The following is a 17,294-nucleotide window of genomic DNA, read 5'->3' as shown; positions in this document are numbered from 1 at the left end:
AATCCAGTCATTTTTATTCTATCCTTCTGCATCGCCTGAATGCACCATAATCACTGTCTGTCAGATTTGGATTTGTCACATGATCACCTGTCATCCAACCAGCTTCTCTTATTGAGGAGGACAAGGGCGGGCCTTGACTGCCTCCATGCCAATAAGAGACCAGCATGTTTGTGATGTTATCCTACTAATTTGGAATGAAACATCTCATGTTTACCATCTGTTTGTTTTTATTTTTATCCTTTTTGTACTTGTCTTGTGCGTGTTTGTGTGTGTGTGTGTGGGCGCTGTCTGTGTACATGTATGTGCATGTCTTTTGTGTGTGTGTATGCATATGTGTGTGTGTGTGTGTAGTAATTGCTCAGATCTATGGGGTCTAGGCTCAGGCCATACGATAGAGCAGTGGGACTCTTCAGGCATGTACGGATACCCTGACCACAGCAGGTGAATACACACACACGCACACACACACACACACACACACACTGACTGAGACATAATTACACACATCCAAATCTCTCCACTGGCGCTAGAGTTACACTATGAAACATCTTGCACAGTAATTTATCAATACACTTTGGCCCATCTGACCATTTCTGGTTATCAAGATCACTGGAAGACTTTGAGACTATTAGTAATGTAATCGCAGCCCATAATGTAATCACTGCCCCTCCTATAATAATAATAATACTAAATCTAATAAGGGCAATAAGGAAATAATATGGCTATATTTTAATAAAGATTTTGAAACAGTGATGTAATAAGAACAATTAGCAGGTGATAGGAATTGCAATAGCCAAGCTCTATCGTAATCACTCGGTGTCAGTGGTGTTCATTGTGTGATAACAGATTAAGTACTTGTATTGGAAAGGTGTTTTCTTAGTGTAGATTAAGGAAGCTTAGTCCATCTCTGAAACCAGGTTAGTTAATTATATATTACATTACATTACATTATGTCATGTAGCAGACGCTTTTGTCCAAAGCAGCTTACAATTACTTGCAAGTACATTTTGTCAACAGCAGTCAAACCGACTGTATATATACCTTCATCGGCTAAGCCTTCAATAGGAAAAAGTAGCATTTAGCAAAAAGTAGTTTCATGCAGTTTTTTTGCATACAAGCGGTCGTTTCAGCCAGGCAATGCGACTGTTGAAAGACTCATTCTAACTGTGCTTATAAATCCCGTAAAAACACAGCTACCTACGTTTCATTGGTAGTGACATCAACTCTTGCGCTAACCATAGATACCATACCATAACCATCTTTCTCCTTTTTGTTTTTTTTTATTCCTGTGTAGGTACAATACTTTTAAGAAAACTTGTCAGACAGGACACATGCTTTGGTAACTATTGTATAAAAGCCCTAATGTTCTTCTTTACCGTGAGTTTGATGACTGTCAGCAAGACCTAAGTACCCAGAGTTGCCACATCATCGTCATACCCATAATCACAGCAAAGGACGCCATCTCAGATATTATTTCTACATTTACAGACATCAAAGTAGCAAATACAGAAAGCAGAAACTAGTCACCCTAGTATTCATCCACCCATCATCCATTAGAGCAGATCGCTGACCTCTCGCCTTCCCTTCCCAAACCGTCCCAGGTCGCTGGACGGGCGTCTCCAGGTGTCCCATCGCAAAGGCCTGCCCCATGTCATCTACTGCCGCCTGTGGAGGTGGCCCGACCTGCACAGCCACCATGAGCTCCGGGCCATCGACACCTGCCAGTACGCATTCAACCTCAAGAAGGACGAAGTGTGTGTCAACCCCTACCACTACCAGAGAGTGGAGACGCCCGGTAATGGTTCTTGGGAGTTGTGTGTGTGTGTGTGTGAAATAGTTTTTACATTGAACACTGCAGGCTGTGCTCTTCACGGTGTCCTCTTAACAAGTTTATAATCACAGTAGTCATAGCAACAGAAACTGACGGGCGTGTTATTATCACCAGTATTTTTACCAATGTATACAGTGGAACCAGTCTACCAGCCCACCCCTACTAGAAAGTGTGTGTGTGTAAAAGATGCAGGGAGTCACAGATTTAGTTGTTTGAGACTTGACTTGATGCATGAAGAGAAGACTTGAGACTTGACCTGACTTGGGTTCCGGTGACTTGGGACTTGACTCTGACTTGTGCCTTGATGACTTGAAAAGGTTTCTAAAGTCTTGACTTGAGATCTTGTGTTTGTTTAAATGACTTAGATTGAAAGTGATGAGATTTGTTCCAGCAGACGACTGAATTTAAATTCTGTTTTCTGAATTTGTATGGAATGATTGAATTTATTGAAGTTGAAACTGATTATAGAAATCAAACTCATGATGCTCTTACCAAGTTTTTATCCTATTAAAACCATATTGCATTGAAAAGTCCTAGATATTTTCTTTAAGATATTAAATTGATACTAGACTCTTGATTTGTTCTGACTTGACTTGCTGTTCTACTTTTAGACTTGGGACTTGTGCCTCAAGACTTGAGACTGACTTGGGACTCCAGCAAAGTTGACTTGGTCACACCTCTGTTTCATAATAATCTAATAAAAAAAAATAGCAGAAATGGAAGTAATTTTGCTATAAAGCACGGTAGCACACTTCTTTGTACAATTTTAATTTGTTTAAGAAATCACTATATGTGTATGTGTCAATGTGAGTATCTGTTCTCCCCAGTGCTTCCTCCGGTGTTGGTGCCGCGCCACACAGAGATCCTGACGGAGCTGCCGCCTCTAGACGACTACACACACTCCATCCCCGAAAACACCAACTTCCCCGCCGGCATAGACCCCCCTAATAACTACATACCAGGTCTGTATGCAGGGCTGGAAAGGTAACTTATTTATCCATCGGCAAGAGTAGCTGGTAAATCCCAAAATTCACCTGCCACTTTGGCTGTATTTATTTATTTTTCATCTACAGTACATAGTTGTACTCTATTGATTCCTGTCTTGTTGTCTTTTTTACTTAAAAGAATAAATAAATAAACAAACAAATAAATAGGGCACCCTGTATGTAATCATACACTTAAACTTTCATACAATCTACAAGAACACACACAGCTCTGTTCTTTATGTTCAATAGTGTGTCATTTACGATGTATTCCCAACACGTGTGTGTGTGTGTCTGTGTGTGTGTGTGTTCAACAGAGACTCCTCCACCTGGCTACATCAGTGAAGATGGAGAGACAAGCGACCAGCAGATGAATCAAAGTATGGAATCGGGTACTAGTTTCTCATAGTTTTTGTGGTCCTGTGTAGCTCTATGGGTCAAACAAGGCACTAACACTGCCAGGATGAGGGGTTCAATTCCCACTCGGACGATACACGCGAGAATTGTTTGCACTCATTGCACTGTGCTTTGGGTAAAAGCGCCCACTAAGTAGCCTAATATATGTTCAAGTGTGTTTATTTGTCGTATACACAGCATACACAGGGTAAACAATGCAATGAAATGCTTGTATGCTGGGTCCTCCCAGTATAAAAATAATGGGAGCATATAATTCACAAAGATGAATGAAGAATTACAATAAAGAATCCAATTAGAATAGAAAAAACAGAAGTTAAAGGGGAAAATAAAAAAGCATAAGAACATAATATTGTAGTGCAAGTTATGTCTAGTGCAGTGAGGGAGAGAGTGTTAGTACTACTACTACAACTACTGTTAGTACTACAGACAGATAGTATTGCGTGTATGTGAACAAAGGTTTAAAAATGAATTAAAAAAAACCTAAAAACACAACATAACCCCTTGGTTTGGAATCATAGGCCTCAAATAAAAGTCATCCCACAACATGTTTGCATTGAAGAGTTTGAGCTCTTGGTTAACACCCGATTTAATGGTAAGAGGGTTGTAAAACTAAGAGCTGGTAACCTGCAGTCGAGTGTTTTGTGGCAGGATGGAGTCGGCCCGAGGTTGTCGAGGCTGAGGCTGCGCATAATGAACCCCCCCGCTGTTAAATGAATCATAGAACTAGTTAATAAATCATAAAAAAACGGAAGTGGTGGGATGAAACCTAGCAGTAGGTCTGGTGACATTTTTAACGACACGGCATACTGAATGTGAAGTTAAAGGCTCAGAATATGTGTGAACCGATTTGTGCCGCTGATGAAAGCTGTTTGAATGTCCTCTCTAAATATCTCTTACACTCCACGTGTTTTAGGAACAGTGTTTGACCCACACGTTTCTGTCAGATTTTGGTCTTGTTGACACCGGAGGTCACAGTTTACAGAAACAACGCTTGTCGTAATTTATCTAAGCTGGAGATACAGCCCTCGTTGATTTGACAGAGGCTCTGGCGGAGCTGTTTTGGATGCAGGAGATACAGACAGGCCGCTGGTGAGGATTTAGTCTCCGGCTGCACAATTAATCAAAGACCGATCCGACTACAGTTTCATCAAAGTGTGTAATGGTGCTCGCTGCTCCAGTGTCTCTGTATCTCTTGCCTACAGATCAAGTCGCATGTTGGAGAGAAAATGTTGCGTTATGTTCATTAGGATCTCATTTTGGACTGCGTTGTTTCAAGTGCTGAAAATCAGTAATGTAGAAAAAGATGTGCACAAATCATAATTTATATTGCAGTAGTCGACATCGGTTCTACAGCAATTCTTTAACATATCTATGCCGGAAACATAATGTAATAATAATAACGATAACCTTTATTTATATAGCATCTTTCATACATAACATGCAGCTCAAAGTGCTTTACATCAATAGAAGGCAGATAAAAGACAAATAGATAAAATTCATATAAAAGAACAAGCAAAATGCATTGCATTAAAATAGTCAAATCAAGTAAAATAGAAAGATAAAAGAACACAATAAATCATACATCAAGTCCTCTCTTTGACTCCCGCTTTTAGATGCACATTGTGAGTGAACCCATATGTTTTTCTTTCCTTTTAGAAATTTCTGATATAAGCATATTTAATTATGGGATAAAGCATTTTCTTTTCAGCCGGCCTACTCGGGCATGCCTTTTGAACATATTCAATTGATGTATTCTACAAGATACTAGTGCTACACTTGACGTTATCAGAATCCAACATTTTGAACGTCAATTGTTTTGAAACCTTAAAATCACCACACAGCCACACTTGTGGATTTTGTTTCGGTTGCCCTGACATTTACAACACATTACAAACGTCAGTGCAAAAGTGAACATAAAAACAACAACCCAACAATGAACATGAGTACAACAGATAGACAGTACACAGCATCTATACATCAAAAATAATATATGTAAAAAGCAGGCATTGCTATGTATTTTGATGACTATCCCTGACCAGTATTGTGTGTTTTGTTCCCAGGCTCACCAGCAGAACTATCACCCAGCACCCTGTCACCTGTCAGTCACGGCCTGGGTAAGACCTTCTTACCTATATGTCTGTCTTTACTTATTCAGTCCTGATGCACATGATGAAACATTTTATGAGGCTGAAAACGCACTGTCATTTCACATGTGGTATTTGTTGTTGTGAGGAATAATCTTGAGCTAAAGAGTGACATGCATCATATTGAACAAAGACCGAAATCTTCAACTGAAGTCAAGAAATTAAGGTCTGGGGAAAAAGTATGGGATTTTAGATTTGGGAAACGTGTGGGGAAACTTGACTTATGGAATATGGTGTGATTTTAAATAGGGCTGCAACTATTGATTATTTTCTCGATTAATCGATTAGTTGTTTGGTCTATAAAATGTCAGAAAATGGTGAAAAATGTCGATCAGTGTTTCTCAAAGCCCAAGATGACGTCCTCAAATATCTTGTTTTGTCCACAACCCAAAGATATTCAGTTTACTGTCATAGAGGAGTAAAGAAACCAGAAAATATTCACATTTAAGAAGCTGGAATCAGAGAATTTTGACTTATTTTTCTTAAAAAAATTACTCAAACCGATTTAATCGATTATCAAAATAGTTGGCGATTAATTTAATAGTTGACAACTAATCGATTAATCGTTGCAGATCTAATTTTAAACATAGGAACCTTGTCTCCCTCCTCTTCCTCCTCTCCAGACCTGCAGCCTGTCACCTACAGCGAACCGGCTTTCTGGTGCTCCATAGCGTACTACGAGCTGAACCAGCGGGTCGGAGAGACCTTCCACGCCTCGCAGCCGTCTCTGACCGTCGACGGCTTCACCGACCCCTCCAACTCCGAGCGCTTCTGTCTCGGGCTGCTCAGCAACGTCAACAGGAACGCAACCGTCGAAATGACAAGGAGACACATAGGTACGGGCGCACACACACACACACACACACTCGGGCACATACACACACACACTCGGGCACATACACACCGTCTGCAGCTCTCAATATTTCAGTCTGAGCGTGCATTGTGTTCACTTCAATTCTGATTAGAAACACAATGTTGGGGTGAAGAGCTGATGGAATTTCAAGGAAGAAAAAAAAAAAAAAAAAATAGATGTATCTATCCTTTAATCAGTGCAGAATATTAAAAAGATTTTCACAGCACAGATGTTTCAGCGCTAAAGCCTTCTTCGACGTGACGATTTTCCTCAAACGCTCACACACTGACGTATATGAATATTTCAGTCTGGTTTAACAGTATCGTTACTGAAGAGGAGATGGGGGGAGATATGTGTTATTTTAATAAAATAACGCATAAGTTGAACACACATCCAGGAAGTTTTAACGCTTCTCTGCCTGTGCCTGCTGAGCCGTGTTTGCAGGTGTGGCGTAGCAGAAACTGCCATTGGAAACATAGAGTAGAATAGAAGAATAGAATTATCTTTATTGTGATTATACTCAGGTACAATGAAATTTCGCCTGGCTTCTCTCGGTGTAGTTAAAATAAAACAAACAAATAAAAGCAGTAGTAAAAACAGTAATGGCAGCGTAATGTTACGAAAGACTTGTGCAAGGTACAAGGTGTGGATATAGACATGGGTGTGGATGTGAACAGGCTATCTGTAGCATGTATTTACGCACACAGGTTTTGTATTTAATAATGTTACTAATAATGGTAATGAAGATCAAGTTCAGTTTATTTATAAAGCACACTTAAAAACAACACGTATCAACCCAATGGGCTGTACAAGTATACAAAACGCAAAGAAATTACACAAAAAAAAACACAAGCAAATCATCATCATAGAATCAAAGGCTACAGAAAAGAGATGGGTAGAGATTCTGGAGAATAGAAGGGGCAGATCTAATACCAGGGAGGGCAGAGTGCTCCTCAGTCTAGGGGCCACAACGGCAAAAACACAACCCCCCCTTTATGCTTCAGCCTGGACCGTGGAACAGCTAAAAGCTTCAAGTCAGACCTGAGAGACCTGCAGGAAACATGGGGATGTACTGTAGGAGATTGGAGATATAAGACCATAATCATGCAGAATAAAAGGAACAAAAAATATCAACAAGCAGTCGGCAGTAAACAAGCACAGATACTATAGAGTCCTAGAGTGCATGTATATAAACAGAGGAAAGAAGGAAGAAAAGAGGAGAAGGCAGTCACCATATATAATTATACAACAGGTAGTTCCGACCAAGCAATCTGATTGGTCAACTAGACATTTAGAACGTGATCAAATCAGCATGACAGCACAAAAATATTACTCCGCCATATACAGTATTATTATACAATATATTTAAATATAACTCTGTTCAGCCTTGATGTTACTAGACGCTCTGGCATCCTCCATCAGCTGTGCCGGTGAGTCGGTGACATGGTGCTACTAACGTTATCTTAAAAATACATGTGAAGTTCGCGGACATAGTAGCTAAATCTGTCCATGGAAAAATATTTTTTTTCAGCAGATATCTTAGTTACAACAAGATTGAGCTAGCAAGGCAGTTTTGTGTTTATATGTGTGGTATTTATTCAGTTTGGGAAATCCCCACGATCTCTAGAAAGCATTAGCTCAAGTTGGCTGGCTGACTCAACAGGGACTAGAAATCGTCTCTGTTGCTAGGTCGTTACTAAGGCTCCGCCTACTTGCTGGAGGAGTAAACTAGGTTCCATTACATAGGAGTCTACTGACGTGACTGATTGTTTTCCAGTTATTAGTCAGACCCCATGTGTTTCCAGGGAAACGGAGATAACACTAGCAAAAAGTTTTTTTTATTTTGAGAGCGAATTGCCCCACGATATGAATACATTTTGATTATATCTTTTATTTTGTTGGTAACCGTTGTATAACAGTATATTCAATAATTCAGTCGTGCCAATAATGACGGTAAAGCACACCCCCGAGTGTAATATTGCTTAAGGAAAGTCTTCTGTGTGACCATGGTGTATAGTTCTTTCTGAATACACAAAGAGGACTGTGGGAGGCGGAGGTGTGCAGCTGAATTGTGTAGATTCATAGTTAATGTACTGTTTTCATAAAAGCAGAACTTTTGCTTCATTCTGTTAAAATAGATACTGCTCAGTAAACAGACGTGATATGTAGAAAATGGTTTTCTGTAGCGCTAAATGAAGCGCTGATGCAGTCAGCTGTGGTCTTGTAGCATGTAGGTACAGCACACACACACACACACACACACATACACACACACACACACACACACAAAGGATAGTATAGGACCCGCACAGAATTGTATGATTTTCAGACAAGTATACAAAGGCAAACTCTCTCTCTCCCCCTCCCTCTTGATTTCTGTCCTCTTGTTCTCGCTCTCTTTACATTTCTCCCTGTCTCTATCTTTTCATTTCTCCCTGTCTCTGTCTCTACATTTCTCCCTGTCTCTTTCTCTACATTTCTCCCTGTCTCTGCCTTTTACATTTCTCCCTCTCTATCTTTAATTTCTCCCTGTCTCTGCCTTTTACATTTCTCCCTGTCTCTGCCTTTTACATTTCTCCCTGTCTCTTTCTCTACATTTCTCCCTGTCTCTTTCTTTACATTTCTCCCTGTCTCTGCCTTTTACATTTCTCCCTGTCTCTTTCTCTACATTTCTCCCTGTCTCTGCCTTTTACATTTCTCCCTCTCTATCTTTAATTTCTCCCTGTCTCTGCCTTTTACATTTCTCCCTCTCTATCTTTACATTTCTCCCTGTCTCTGCCTTTTACATTTCTCCCTCTCTATCTTTACATTTCTCCCTGTCTCTGTCTCTACATTTCTCCCTGTCTCTTTCTCTACATTTCTCCCTGTCTCTGTCTTAACATTTCTCCCTGTTTCTTTCTCTACATTTCTCCCTGTCTCTTTCTCTACATTTCTCCCTGTCTCTGTCTTTACATTTCTCCCTGTCTCTTTCTCTACATTTCTCCCTGTCTCTTTCTTTACATTTCTCCCTGTCTCTGTCTTTACATTTCTCCCTGTTTCTTTCTCTACATTTCTCCCTCTCTGTCTTTACATTTCTCCCTGTCTCTGTCTCTACATTTCTCCCTGTCTCTTTCTTTACATTTCTCCCTGTCTCTGTCTTTACATTTCTCCCTGTCTCTTTCTCTACATTTCTCCCTGTCTCTTTCTCTACATTTCTCCACATTTCTCCCTGTCTCTGCCTTTTACATTTCTCCCTGTATCTGTCTTTACATTTCTCCCTGTCTCTTTCTCTACATTTCTTTTCACCCTCTCTCTCAGGTCGTGGCGTGCGGTTGTATTACATCGGAGGGGAGGTGTTCGCCGAGTGCCTCAGCGACAGTGCCATCTTCGTCCAGAGTCCCAACTGCAACCAGCGATACGGCTGGCACCCTGCCACAGTCTGCAAGATCCCACCAGGTGTTTACACGCACATCGTGTCCCTCTCTCTCTCTCTCTCTCTGTGTCTCTGTTAAAGCCAGACGCACACTACACGACTGTCAAAACCCCCAAAACCTCTGTACTGCACACACTAAACGATGTGGCTCAGACGGGGGGGAGGGGGGAGGGGGATCACACATTTAAAGACTCCTCCTCCTAGATTTTGGTCGTGAGGGATCTCGATACCCCGCTGTCTCCCAAAAACAAATGTGGAACATGACTCTTGTTTTTCTTGGATTGTGCAGCAGTGGAGCTTGAGAAGGAAGGAGCACTAAAGCCTTCCACAACGTGACAGTTTTTCTCAAACACCCTCCCACACACACTGACGCATATGTACCCCTGCAACTTTGAACATTCCAGTCTGAGCCAAATGAGCAGTGTTAACGGTATCGTTACTGATGCGGAGATGTGTGAAGAAAGGAAAGATGGGGTTATTGTAGATATGGAGGGGTCTGGCCTGGGTAGCGGGGAATAAACGCACACATAAGTCAAACATACAGCCACACCTCAAGCTTCTCAATGCTTCTTCTGCCTTTTGAGCCATGTTAGCAGGAATGACACACAAGAAATGACACAGTAGAAACACCAGGATACACACAGGTACCTGTAGTTTGTTGTAGGCTACACGTTTTATATATAGAGAGGTGATGTTTAAGGTTTAAGTACACACGCGTCTAATAATAGCGGCACAGGATTTTTTTGTGTACAAGGTTCGGCATTTGATGGACCTAGATCAGCATACTGTAATATTCCCTGGTTGTTTTTTCAAACGGGAAATAGACTTTAGGGCTGAACGATATTGACAAAAAATCGAATTGTGATTATTTGAAAGAATATTGCAATTGAGATTTAAAACGTGATTCATTCATATGCGATTCTTATCATACATTTTTTAGAACTTCAAAATCATTTAAAGAAAAGTGAGTTTGTTAAAAAGAAAAATATAGATGTCAGTGTGCAGGATTTACTGAGTTTGAGTGTGATGAAAGGTTTTGATTCATGGACCAAAGATTACCTGGAGCTCTAAAACAGAAATCCATTTTCGACCAAACTCTCTCTTAAGCAATTAATTGCAGCCAGAAGTTCATAGTGCGATTTCGATTTTTTGTTAAGCTCTAATAGACTTTCTCTCTCTCTCTCACTCACTCACTCACTCACTCACTCACTCACACACACACACACACACACACACACACACACACACACACACACACACACACTGCCGCAGTCTGCAAGATATTTCACAGATATATACTGTACATACACACACCGTCTCTCTCTCTCACACAGTTATGCATTATATACACACATATTCTCCTATTAATGATTATTATGATGACACTACCTGTGATGATGATGATAAATCTATGCTTTATACTTCGCTCACACATTTCCTTCCATGTGTTTTTTTTTCCCAGGCTGCAATTTGAAGATTTTTAACAACCAGGAGTTTGCCGCCCTGCTAGCCCAGTCAGTCAACCAGGGCTTTGAGGCGGTCTACCAGCTCACCAGGATGTGCACCATCAGGATGAGCTTCGTCAAGGGCTGGGGAGCAGAGTACAGGTGTGTTCCCCTCTCCTCAGCTTTTAATTCCTCCTCAGATTCCCAGCTCTTTCCTGTCATACATGATGAGTTTAGGGCTGTAGGAGCATTTGTTATCAGTTTTCTGGGCGCTTGGTTTACTTTGCTCGGTTGTAATGTTGGTGATCTATGTATCGAATCTTATTTGAGTGTTGCATTTTTTGCAATTTGTTCTGGATAACACTGTCAGCTGTATGCTTAAAGCTGGACTAGGCAACTTTGCTGTCTGGCAGCGACTGGAAACTTAATAAGTGATAGGCAAAACTGTAACATCAGTACCCAGAAATCATGTAACATGGAGTGAGTAAACTGCACACAGCATGCTCGTTTTTACCAACCCGGCCGGTCTGTGATGCTTTATACCAAAGGAAACCAAAGAGACGAGAGAGGAAAAGATCTAACGTTGGTTAGATCCATCCAGCTTTCTCCAGACGGAGCGCTGCTCACTGCTGTTTAAGAGATATAGTAGTTTGTATTTCGCTCCTTAATTTCAAGTTATCACTTCTGTGTGCGGATAAGATTTCCCACCAGTGATGATACCCAACACCAGAATTTCATTTGGGCAAATATGGCGAATCTACAATGTCTCAATTAGGGAGGATGGGATGCTCTTCTGTTATGTGTGAGGGAGAGGGAGGGTGAGTGACTTTAATGCATGTGAGCAAGAACAAGTGTTTGAAAGGGAATGTGTTTGTATGTGGATATGCATGCTCCCATCTGTACTCCATGTGTACAATCTAGCTAATCTGTATTATATTCCTCCTTTTTGTTGTAAAATGTCAGTGATTAGAAGCTATTTGTCCATGTCAGTCTGTCTCTCTGGCCATCCATTCATCCATCCATCCATCCATCCATCCATCCAGTAAATGTCTGTTCTGCTCCTGGCCTCGCTTTGCGTTCTACCCTCCCAGGGACCAGACAGTAGTGTCTGTGTGGGTGTTTTGGCTTGTCTTCCCTGGCCTGGGTTTAGCTGTTGTGTGGCCTGTCTGGTTCACAGTCTGCAGAGCCGGGCCAAACCTGGCCGGACCGCAGCACAGCCAGCTGTGTTTCTGAATCTGGTCAGACCTGGAAAAAGTTAGATCGCACTCAGTTTTTATTTAGTCGTTCAGAAAGCGCTTTGTAACTATGTTTCAAAAAGTGCTGTACTACTACTACCAGCACCACTATTACTACTACCACAGAGCTGCTACTACTACTACTACTACTACTACTACTAGGCCTACTACTACTATTACTATTATTACTATTACTACTACCACAGGGCTGCTGCTACTACTACTACTACTACTACTACTACTACTACTACTACTACTACTAGGCCTACTACTGCTACTACTACTACTAGGCCTACTACTACTTCTACTATTACTACTATCACTATTACTACTACCACAGAGCTGCTACTGCTACTATTGCTGCTGCTACTACTGTTACTACTCCTATCACAGAGCTGCTACTACTGCTACTACTACTACTACTATTAATAGTACCACAGAGCTACTGCTGCTACTGCTACTACTACTGCTGCTACTGCTGCTACTACTGCTGCTACTACTACTACTATCACAAAGCTACCACTACTACTCCTGCTACTACCACTACCACAGAGCTGCTGCTGCTACTATTACTGCTGCTACTACTGTTACTACTCCTATCACAGAGCTGCTACTACTACTGCTACTATTAATAGTACCACAGAGCTACTGCTGCTACTGCTACTACTACTGCTGCTACTGCTACTACTACTAGTATCACAAAGCTACCACTACTACTCCTGCTACTACCACTACCACAGAGCTGCTGCTGCTGTTACTACTACTACTACTACTACTATTATTACTATTACTACTACCACAGAGCTGCTACTACTACTACTACTTCAGCCGGGCTGATCAGGGCTAGAGGGAAGTCTGTCCTGACCCTTACGGTGTCTTTTATCCCTACAGACGGCAGACAGTAACCAGCACCCCCTGTTGGATCGAGCTGCATCTCAACGGCCCCCTCCAGTGGCTGGACAAGGTTCTGACCCAGATGGGCTCACCCTCGGTCCGCTGCTCCAGCATGTCCTAAACCGGATCGTCACCGACGGTGACGCAGCACCGAACTGACATTCACACAACGTTTCCTAAAGGAGTAAACCACCATGCAGTTTTAAACTGATGAACCCGCAACGTTATAAAATAAAAAAAGGCTTGACCATTGTCCTGAAGGACGAGACAATGATGTCACTCTGATGGATATTCACGGAAAGGTTTCAGTGATGTCGTAGTTGGGCCTGATCACCATGGCAACGTTGGATCGACGTCAGGCTGACATTCCAATAATCGTGGACTAATGACCTAATAAGGAAATCACCTTGCAATATCAAAATGATTCTCACACAACAGTATAGCGATGTCAATAACAGACCAGACTACATTTACATTTTAGGTATTGAACTGATGGGACACACACAGTGGGTCAGAGGGATCCATGACACCTTGACAGGACACATGGCTGTATCCGGGATGGAGCATGTGACCTTCTCGTTACAGGACAGTCTCTTCAACCACTTGCCCACCTTGCCTCCTGACTACCACAGCACAAGCTTGAATCAATGTCAGATTATTATTATTATTTTATTATTATTTTTTTTATTTTTTTTTACACAAGGTTTGACCAATTTTCTAGCGAAGAAGCAACATTAGTACCGCCGCACCAGGCTGATGTTCAACCAAAGTCGACTTCATGCCTGGATGTGAATTTCTTGGTGTTTCTTGGTTTTGGTGACCAAACTCCCATTCATTGTTTTTTTTGGGGTGGGTGGGATTTCCACTTTTTCCTGCTTTTTCTCCCGTTGAGTCCTGTGTTGTCATGGTTACATCCCTGATAACACTGGACTGTTATGCTGACGTTAGATTGACCAAACACTCTTTCACTCCTACAGGGGCCTAACCCTAACCACCTTGTCACCTATTCACATTTAAACACACACACACACAAACACATTTCTTTACGGTTCATACACCATGTAACTTGCTTGTTGCATCACCTTTGCTTTGACTTTACAGCAAACCATTTCCTCTGTTTGCTTATTTGTCAATTGGCTCCTAAAGAATCGTGTGTCTACAATTGGACAGACATCAGAAGCCCTGTTTTAGGAAGTGTGGATCTCGGTTGAAATGACAAAAACAACATACAAACATATCTATTATTCTTCTGTGAGGAGTTTTATTCAAAGTGTGGTCAGCGGCGAGCCAGCCAACATATCTGGATTGAGTAAGCTAAGGAATCCTTAAAGCAAGAGCGTTGAACACATCTTCCCCTCTGGCACTTCAGTCCGTTAACTTGTTTCTAGTTAGTTTAAAACAGTGCTTCTCAACCTTTTTCATATCAAGGACCCTAATTTAGTCCACATTAGAGCTACAGACCCCCATTTGATGAGATTTTGTCCCTTGGGCCCCAAATCTGAGAATATTTTTATTGTTATATCATTTTGTCCAGAATCCCATGACTATCTGTATTGTAGGTAGAGAGATAACAGAGAAACTATGATCAAAACAGTCATTCTTCTACATTCTCTAGAATGTAGAATCAGTTTGCTGGGGACCCCCTGGAACCCCCTCAAGGACCCCTGGTGGTCCCTGGACCCCACGTTGAGAACCACTGGTTTAAAACATTCAGAACTAGCTACAGTTAACAGTTTGTCCCTCCTGGTTTTGTGGCACACCCAGTTGCTCTCTCTCTCTCTCTCTCTCTCTCTCTCTCTCTCTCTCTCTCTCTCTCTCTCTCTCTCTCTCTCTCTCTCTCTCTCTCTCTCTCTCCCTCTCCCATGTGCGCTCTTGCTCTCTATCTCTCACATTCTCTTTATTAACCATTTCTACAAATATATCATCATGTGTATTAGGGGGGTGAGATGTGTGAAGGACTTGAAAACTCAATGTCGCCCCCTGCTGTCTATAAGACAAAAAGACAAACACCCTTTACTGATGTTTCACTCACTTTTTTTCTTTATATATGCTACAGCCGATACACGGTTTCTCCATAATTGATATGGTATTGATAGGAAGGTCCTGCAATGCAGAATCAATGCAAGGCTGTGGGACGGCTAAAATGGCTGCTGCTGCACATGCACTGCCCCACGTTGTGTTTTCCTGTTTTTGCTACAAGAAAGTTGCCTTTGATGTGAAATAGAGCAAGATATGCTTCGAAATGTACAGATAGGAATGTTGGAAAGCCCGATGGAAATCAAGCAAGCAAAAAAAAAAAAAACAACAGAAACAAATCTTCCATATTTTTGGAATATTCACTGGAAAGATTTTCTCCTATTCTTCCTTGAATTGGGTCATTGAAGACCGGACACTTGATCGCAGTGAGACTTTTGGCTCTGATGAAAATGCGAGACGGTCCCTAAATCAGTATTTTAGAGTCCAAATCTTTTCAACTCCAAGTATTTAAGCTTTAAGTAATTGACAAGCTAGGTTATACTATACAACTATTATTTTCCTTACACATTCTTTTAGCTACATTTTTGTATTTTCATGTATTTTTTATATATAAATATATTTAAAATCTTCAAAGCTTTCTTCCTTTTTATTAGAATTGAATATTTTTTTAGACCATGCCCTCTTTTTAAAACTATCACGGCTTGATGATGATTTGTGAAGTATGTAGCATAGGATGTAACATTTTCACTGTATTTACCACTGAAAACAGTTCTACAATTCAAATTGTATCTTTAAATACTGTGAGGCCAAGCCTCGATTTTGTTTTGTCTTATTCACCATCTTCTTTCTGAATATCAGAGTGGGAAATTACCACCAGGCACCAGCTAAATGCCAGTAAATTTTGGCTGTGGCTGGTAAGTTTCCTTTTCTCTGCCAGCCACATCAGCCGGTAAAGAAACATTTGGAGATTCCTTTCAATTATTAAAATCAGATTTGGCTGGTAAAATGGCAAAAGCGGCTAGTGAATTTCTGAATCCATCATCAGCTGTCATGGCCGGTGGATGAAAAAAGTTAGTTTCTTGTTCTTCTGACTATTCTGAGCAGCAGTATGTGTTCCAAAGACTGACTGTATGTACTGTACACTGTAGAAGCTCCAGGTTTATTAACCATATTCATCGTTTTATACTTAATACTGAAAGTTGCCATGGTCCTTTTTTGGGGTTCGGTTAGTTGCATGGCCCTACGAACCGTGAAGATCATTGTTTATCTTAAATAGTAATGCATGGGCATCCATCTGAAAACAAAGCTGTTTTTTATTTTTTTTTATTTCCTGAAATGTTGAGCTAGGATTTCACCCAACAACGGGGTCAAACGGTTTTGATTTCCAGTATCACACCAGTTGGTAGAAAATATAAAAAGTCTGACTTTGTGCATTTTCTTATTTCTGTTTTATTTTAGCGACAGAGGACATTCCAGTAGGCAGTGACTGAACTTCTGCCAGTTTCAGCTGTTTGACTGTTACGACTGTGTGGTTTCAGACTGTTCTTTGACAGTGAGTGTGTTTACATGCACACAGCAGTCTGGATGTTATACCAGTAAATCCTGACCAAGGTCTTATTTAGGATAAGCTGTTTGTGTGTATTGATCATCTGCATCCCTCTATAAATATATACACAATATATTCCGGATATATCATGAAAGCTGAACTTAAACAGACCAAAAATCAAATGTTATCCCATTTACACTTGATTTGTTTGGTCTGTTGAAGTCTGTGTACTTGCCTCACTATCTTGGATAATATTGGTATATTCCAGTTAACCCTTTCATCTTATTTGGCTCCAAACTGTAACAAAAGCTTAATTGTAAACAGAGTATGAAGTTTACAGTCAACTCAAAAACTGAACAGTGATACTGGTGTGCATGTAAACACTCTCACAGTTTTTTTTTTTATCTGATTGCTCACTAGAGGAACACCTGAGGAAAATGTATGTTTGAACATTGTTTTAGAAATCTTCCACATGTGGTTTAGGTTTAATTTCCCAGGAAAAAGCCCTCAATAGCAAGTCAATAAGACGGTTCCATTTGTCATATAAGGGCTGAGAT

The 17,294-nt window shown here is 40.9% G+C and overlaps 1 protein-coding gene across 1 annotated transcript; it reads left to right on the top strand.

Moving 5' to 3' along the window:
* The first annotated feature begins 362 nt into the window (after positions 1-362).
* LOC139659171 (mothers against decapentaplegic homolog 2-like) lies at positions 363-14,349 on the top strand. The gene is made up of 9 exons (XM_071537389.1): positions 363-441; positions 1,602-1,795; positions 2,659-2,793; positions 3,132-3,206; positions 5,292-5,345; positions 5,999-6,211; positions 9,526-9,663; positions 11,103-11,247; positions 13,212-14,349. The coding sequence occupies exons 1-9, from the start codon at positions 416-418 to the stop codon at positions 13,333-13,335; spliced, it is 1,104 nt and encodes a 367-aa protein (XP_071393490.1). The 5' UTR covers positions 363-415; the 3' UTR covers positions 13,336-14,349.
* Positions 14,350-17,294: the final 2,945 nt, after the last annotated feature.

The sequence above is a fragment of the Centroberyx affinis genome, unplaced genomic scaffold (genome assembly GCF_046629955.1).
Source record: "Centroberyx affinis isolate AG114_WGS23_722 - 3 ecotype Tasmania unplaced genomic scaffold, CSIRO-AGI_Caff_v1 ptg003033l_1, whole genome shotgun sequence".
In the NCBI taxonomy this organism is placed as follows: Eukaryota; Metazoa; Chordata; class Actinopteri; order Beryciformes; family Berycidae; genus Centroberyx; species Centroberyx affinis.
The sequence above is the reverse complement of the archived record's forward strand: the minus strand, read 5'-3'. Positions and strand labels throughout refer to the sequence as shown.

Coding starts and splice junctions, on each gene's coding strand:
- LOC139659171 (XM_071537389.1), top strand. CDS start 416: ATGTACGGATACCCTGACCACAGCAG. Junction 5,346..5,998: donor ACCTGTCAGTCACGGCCTGG/GTAAGACCTTCT, acceptor CCTCCTCTCCAG/ACCTGCAGCCTGTCACCTAC. Junction 6,212..9,525: donor AATGACAAGGAGACACATAG/GTACGGGCGCAC, acceptor CCTCTCTCTCAG/GTCGTGGCGTGCGGTTGTAT.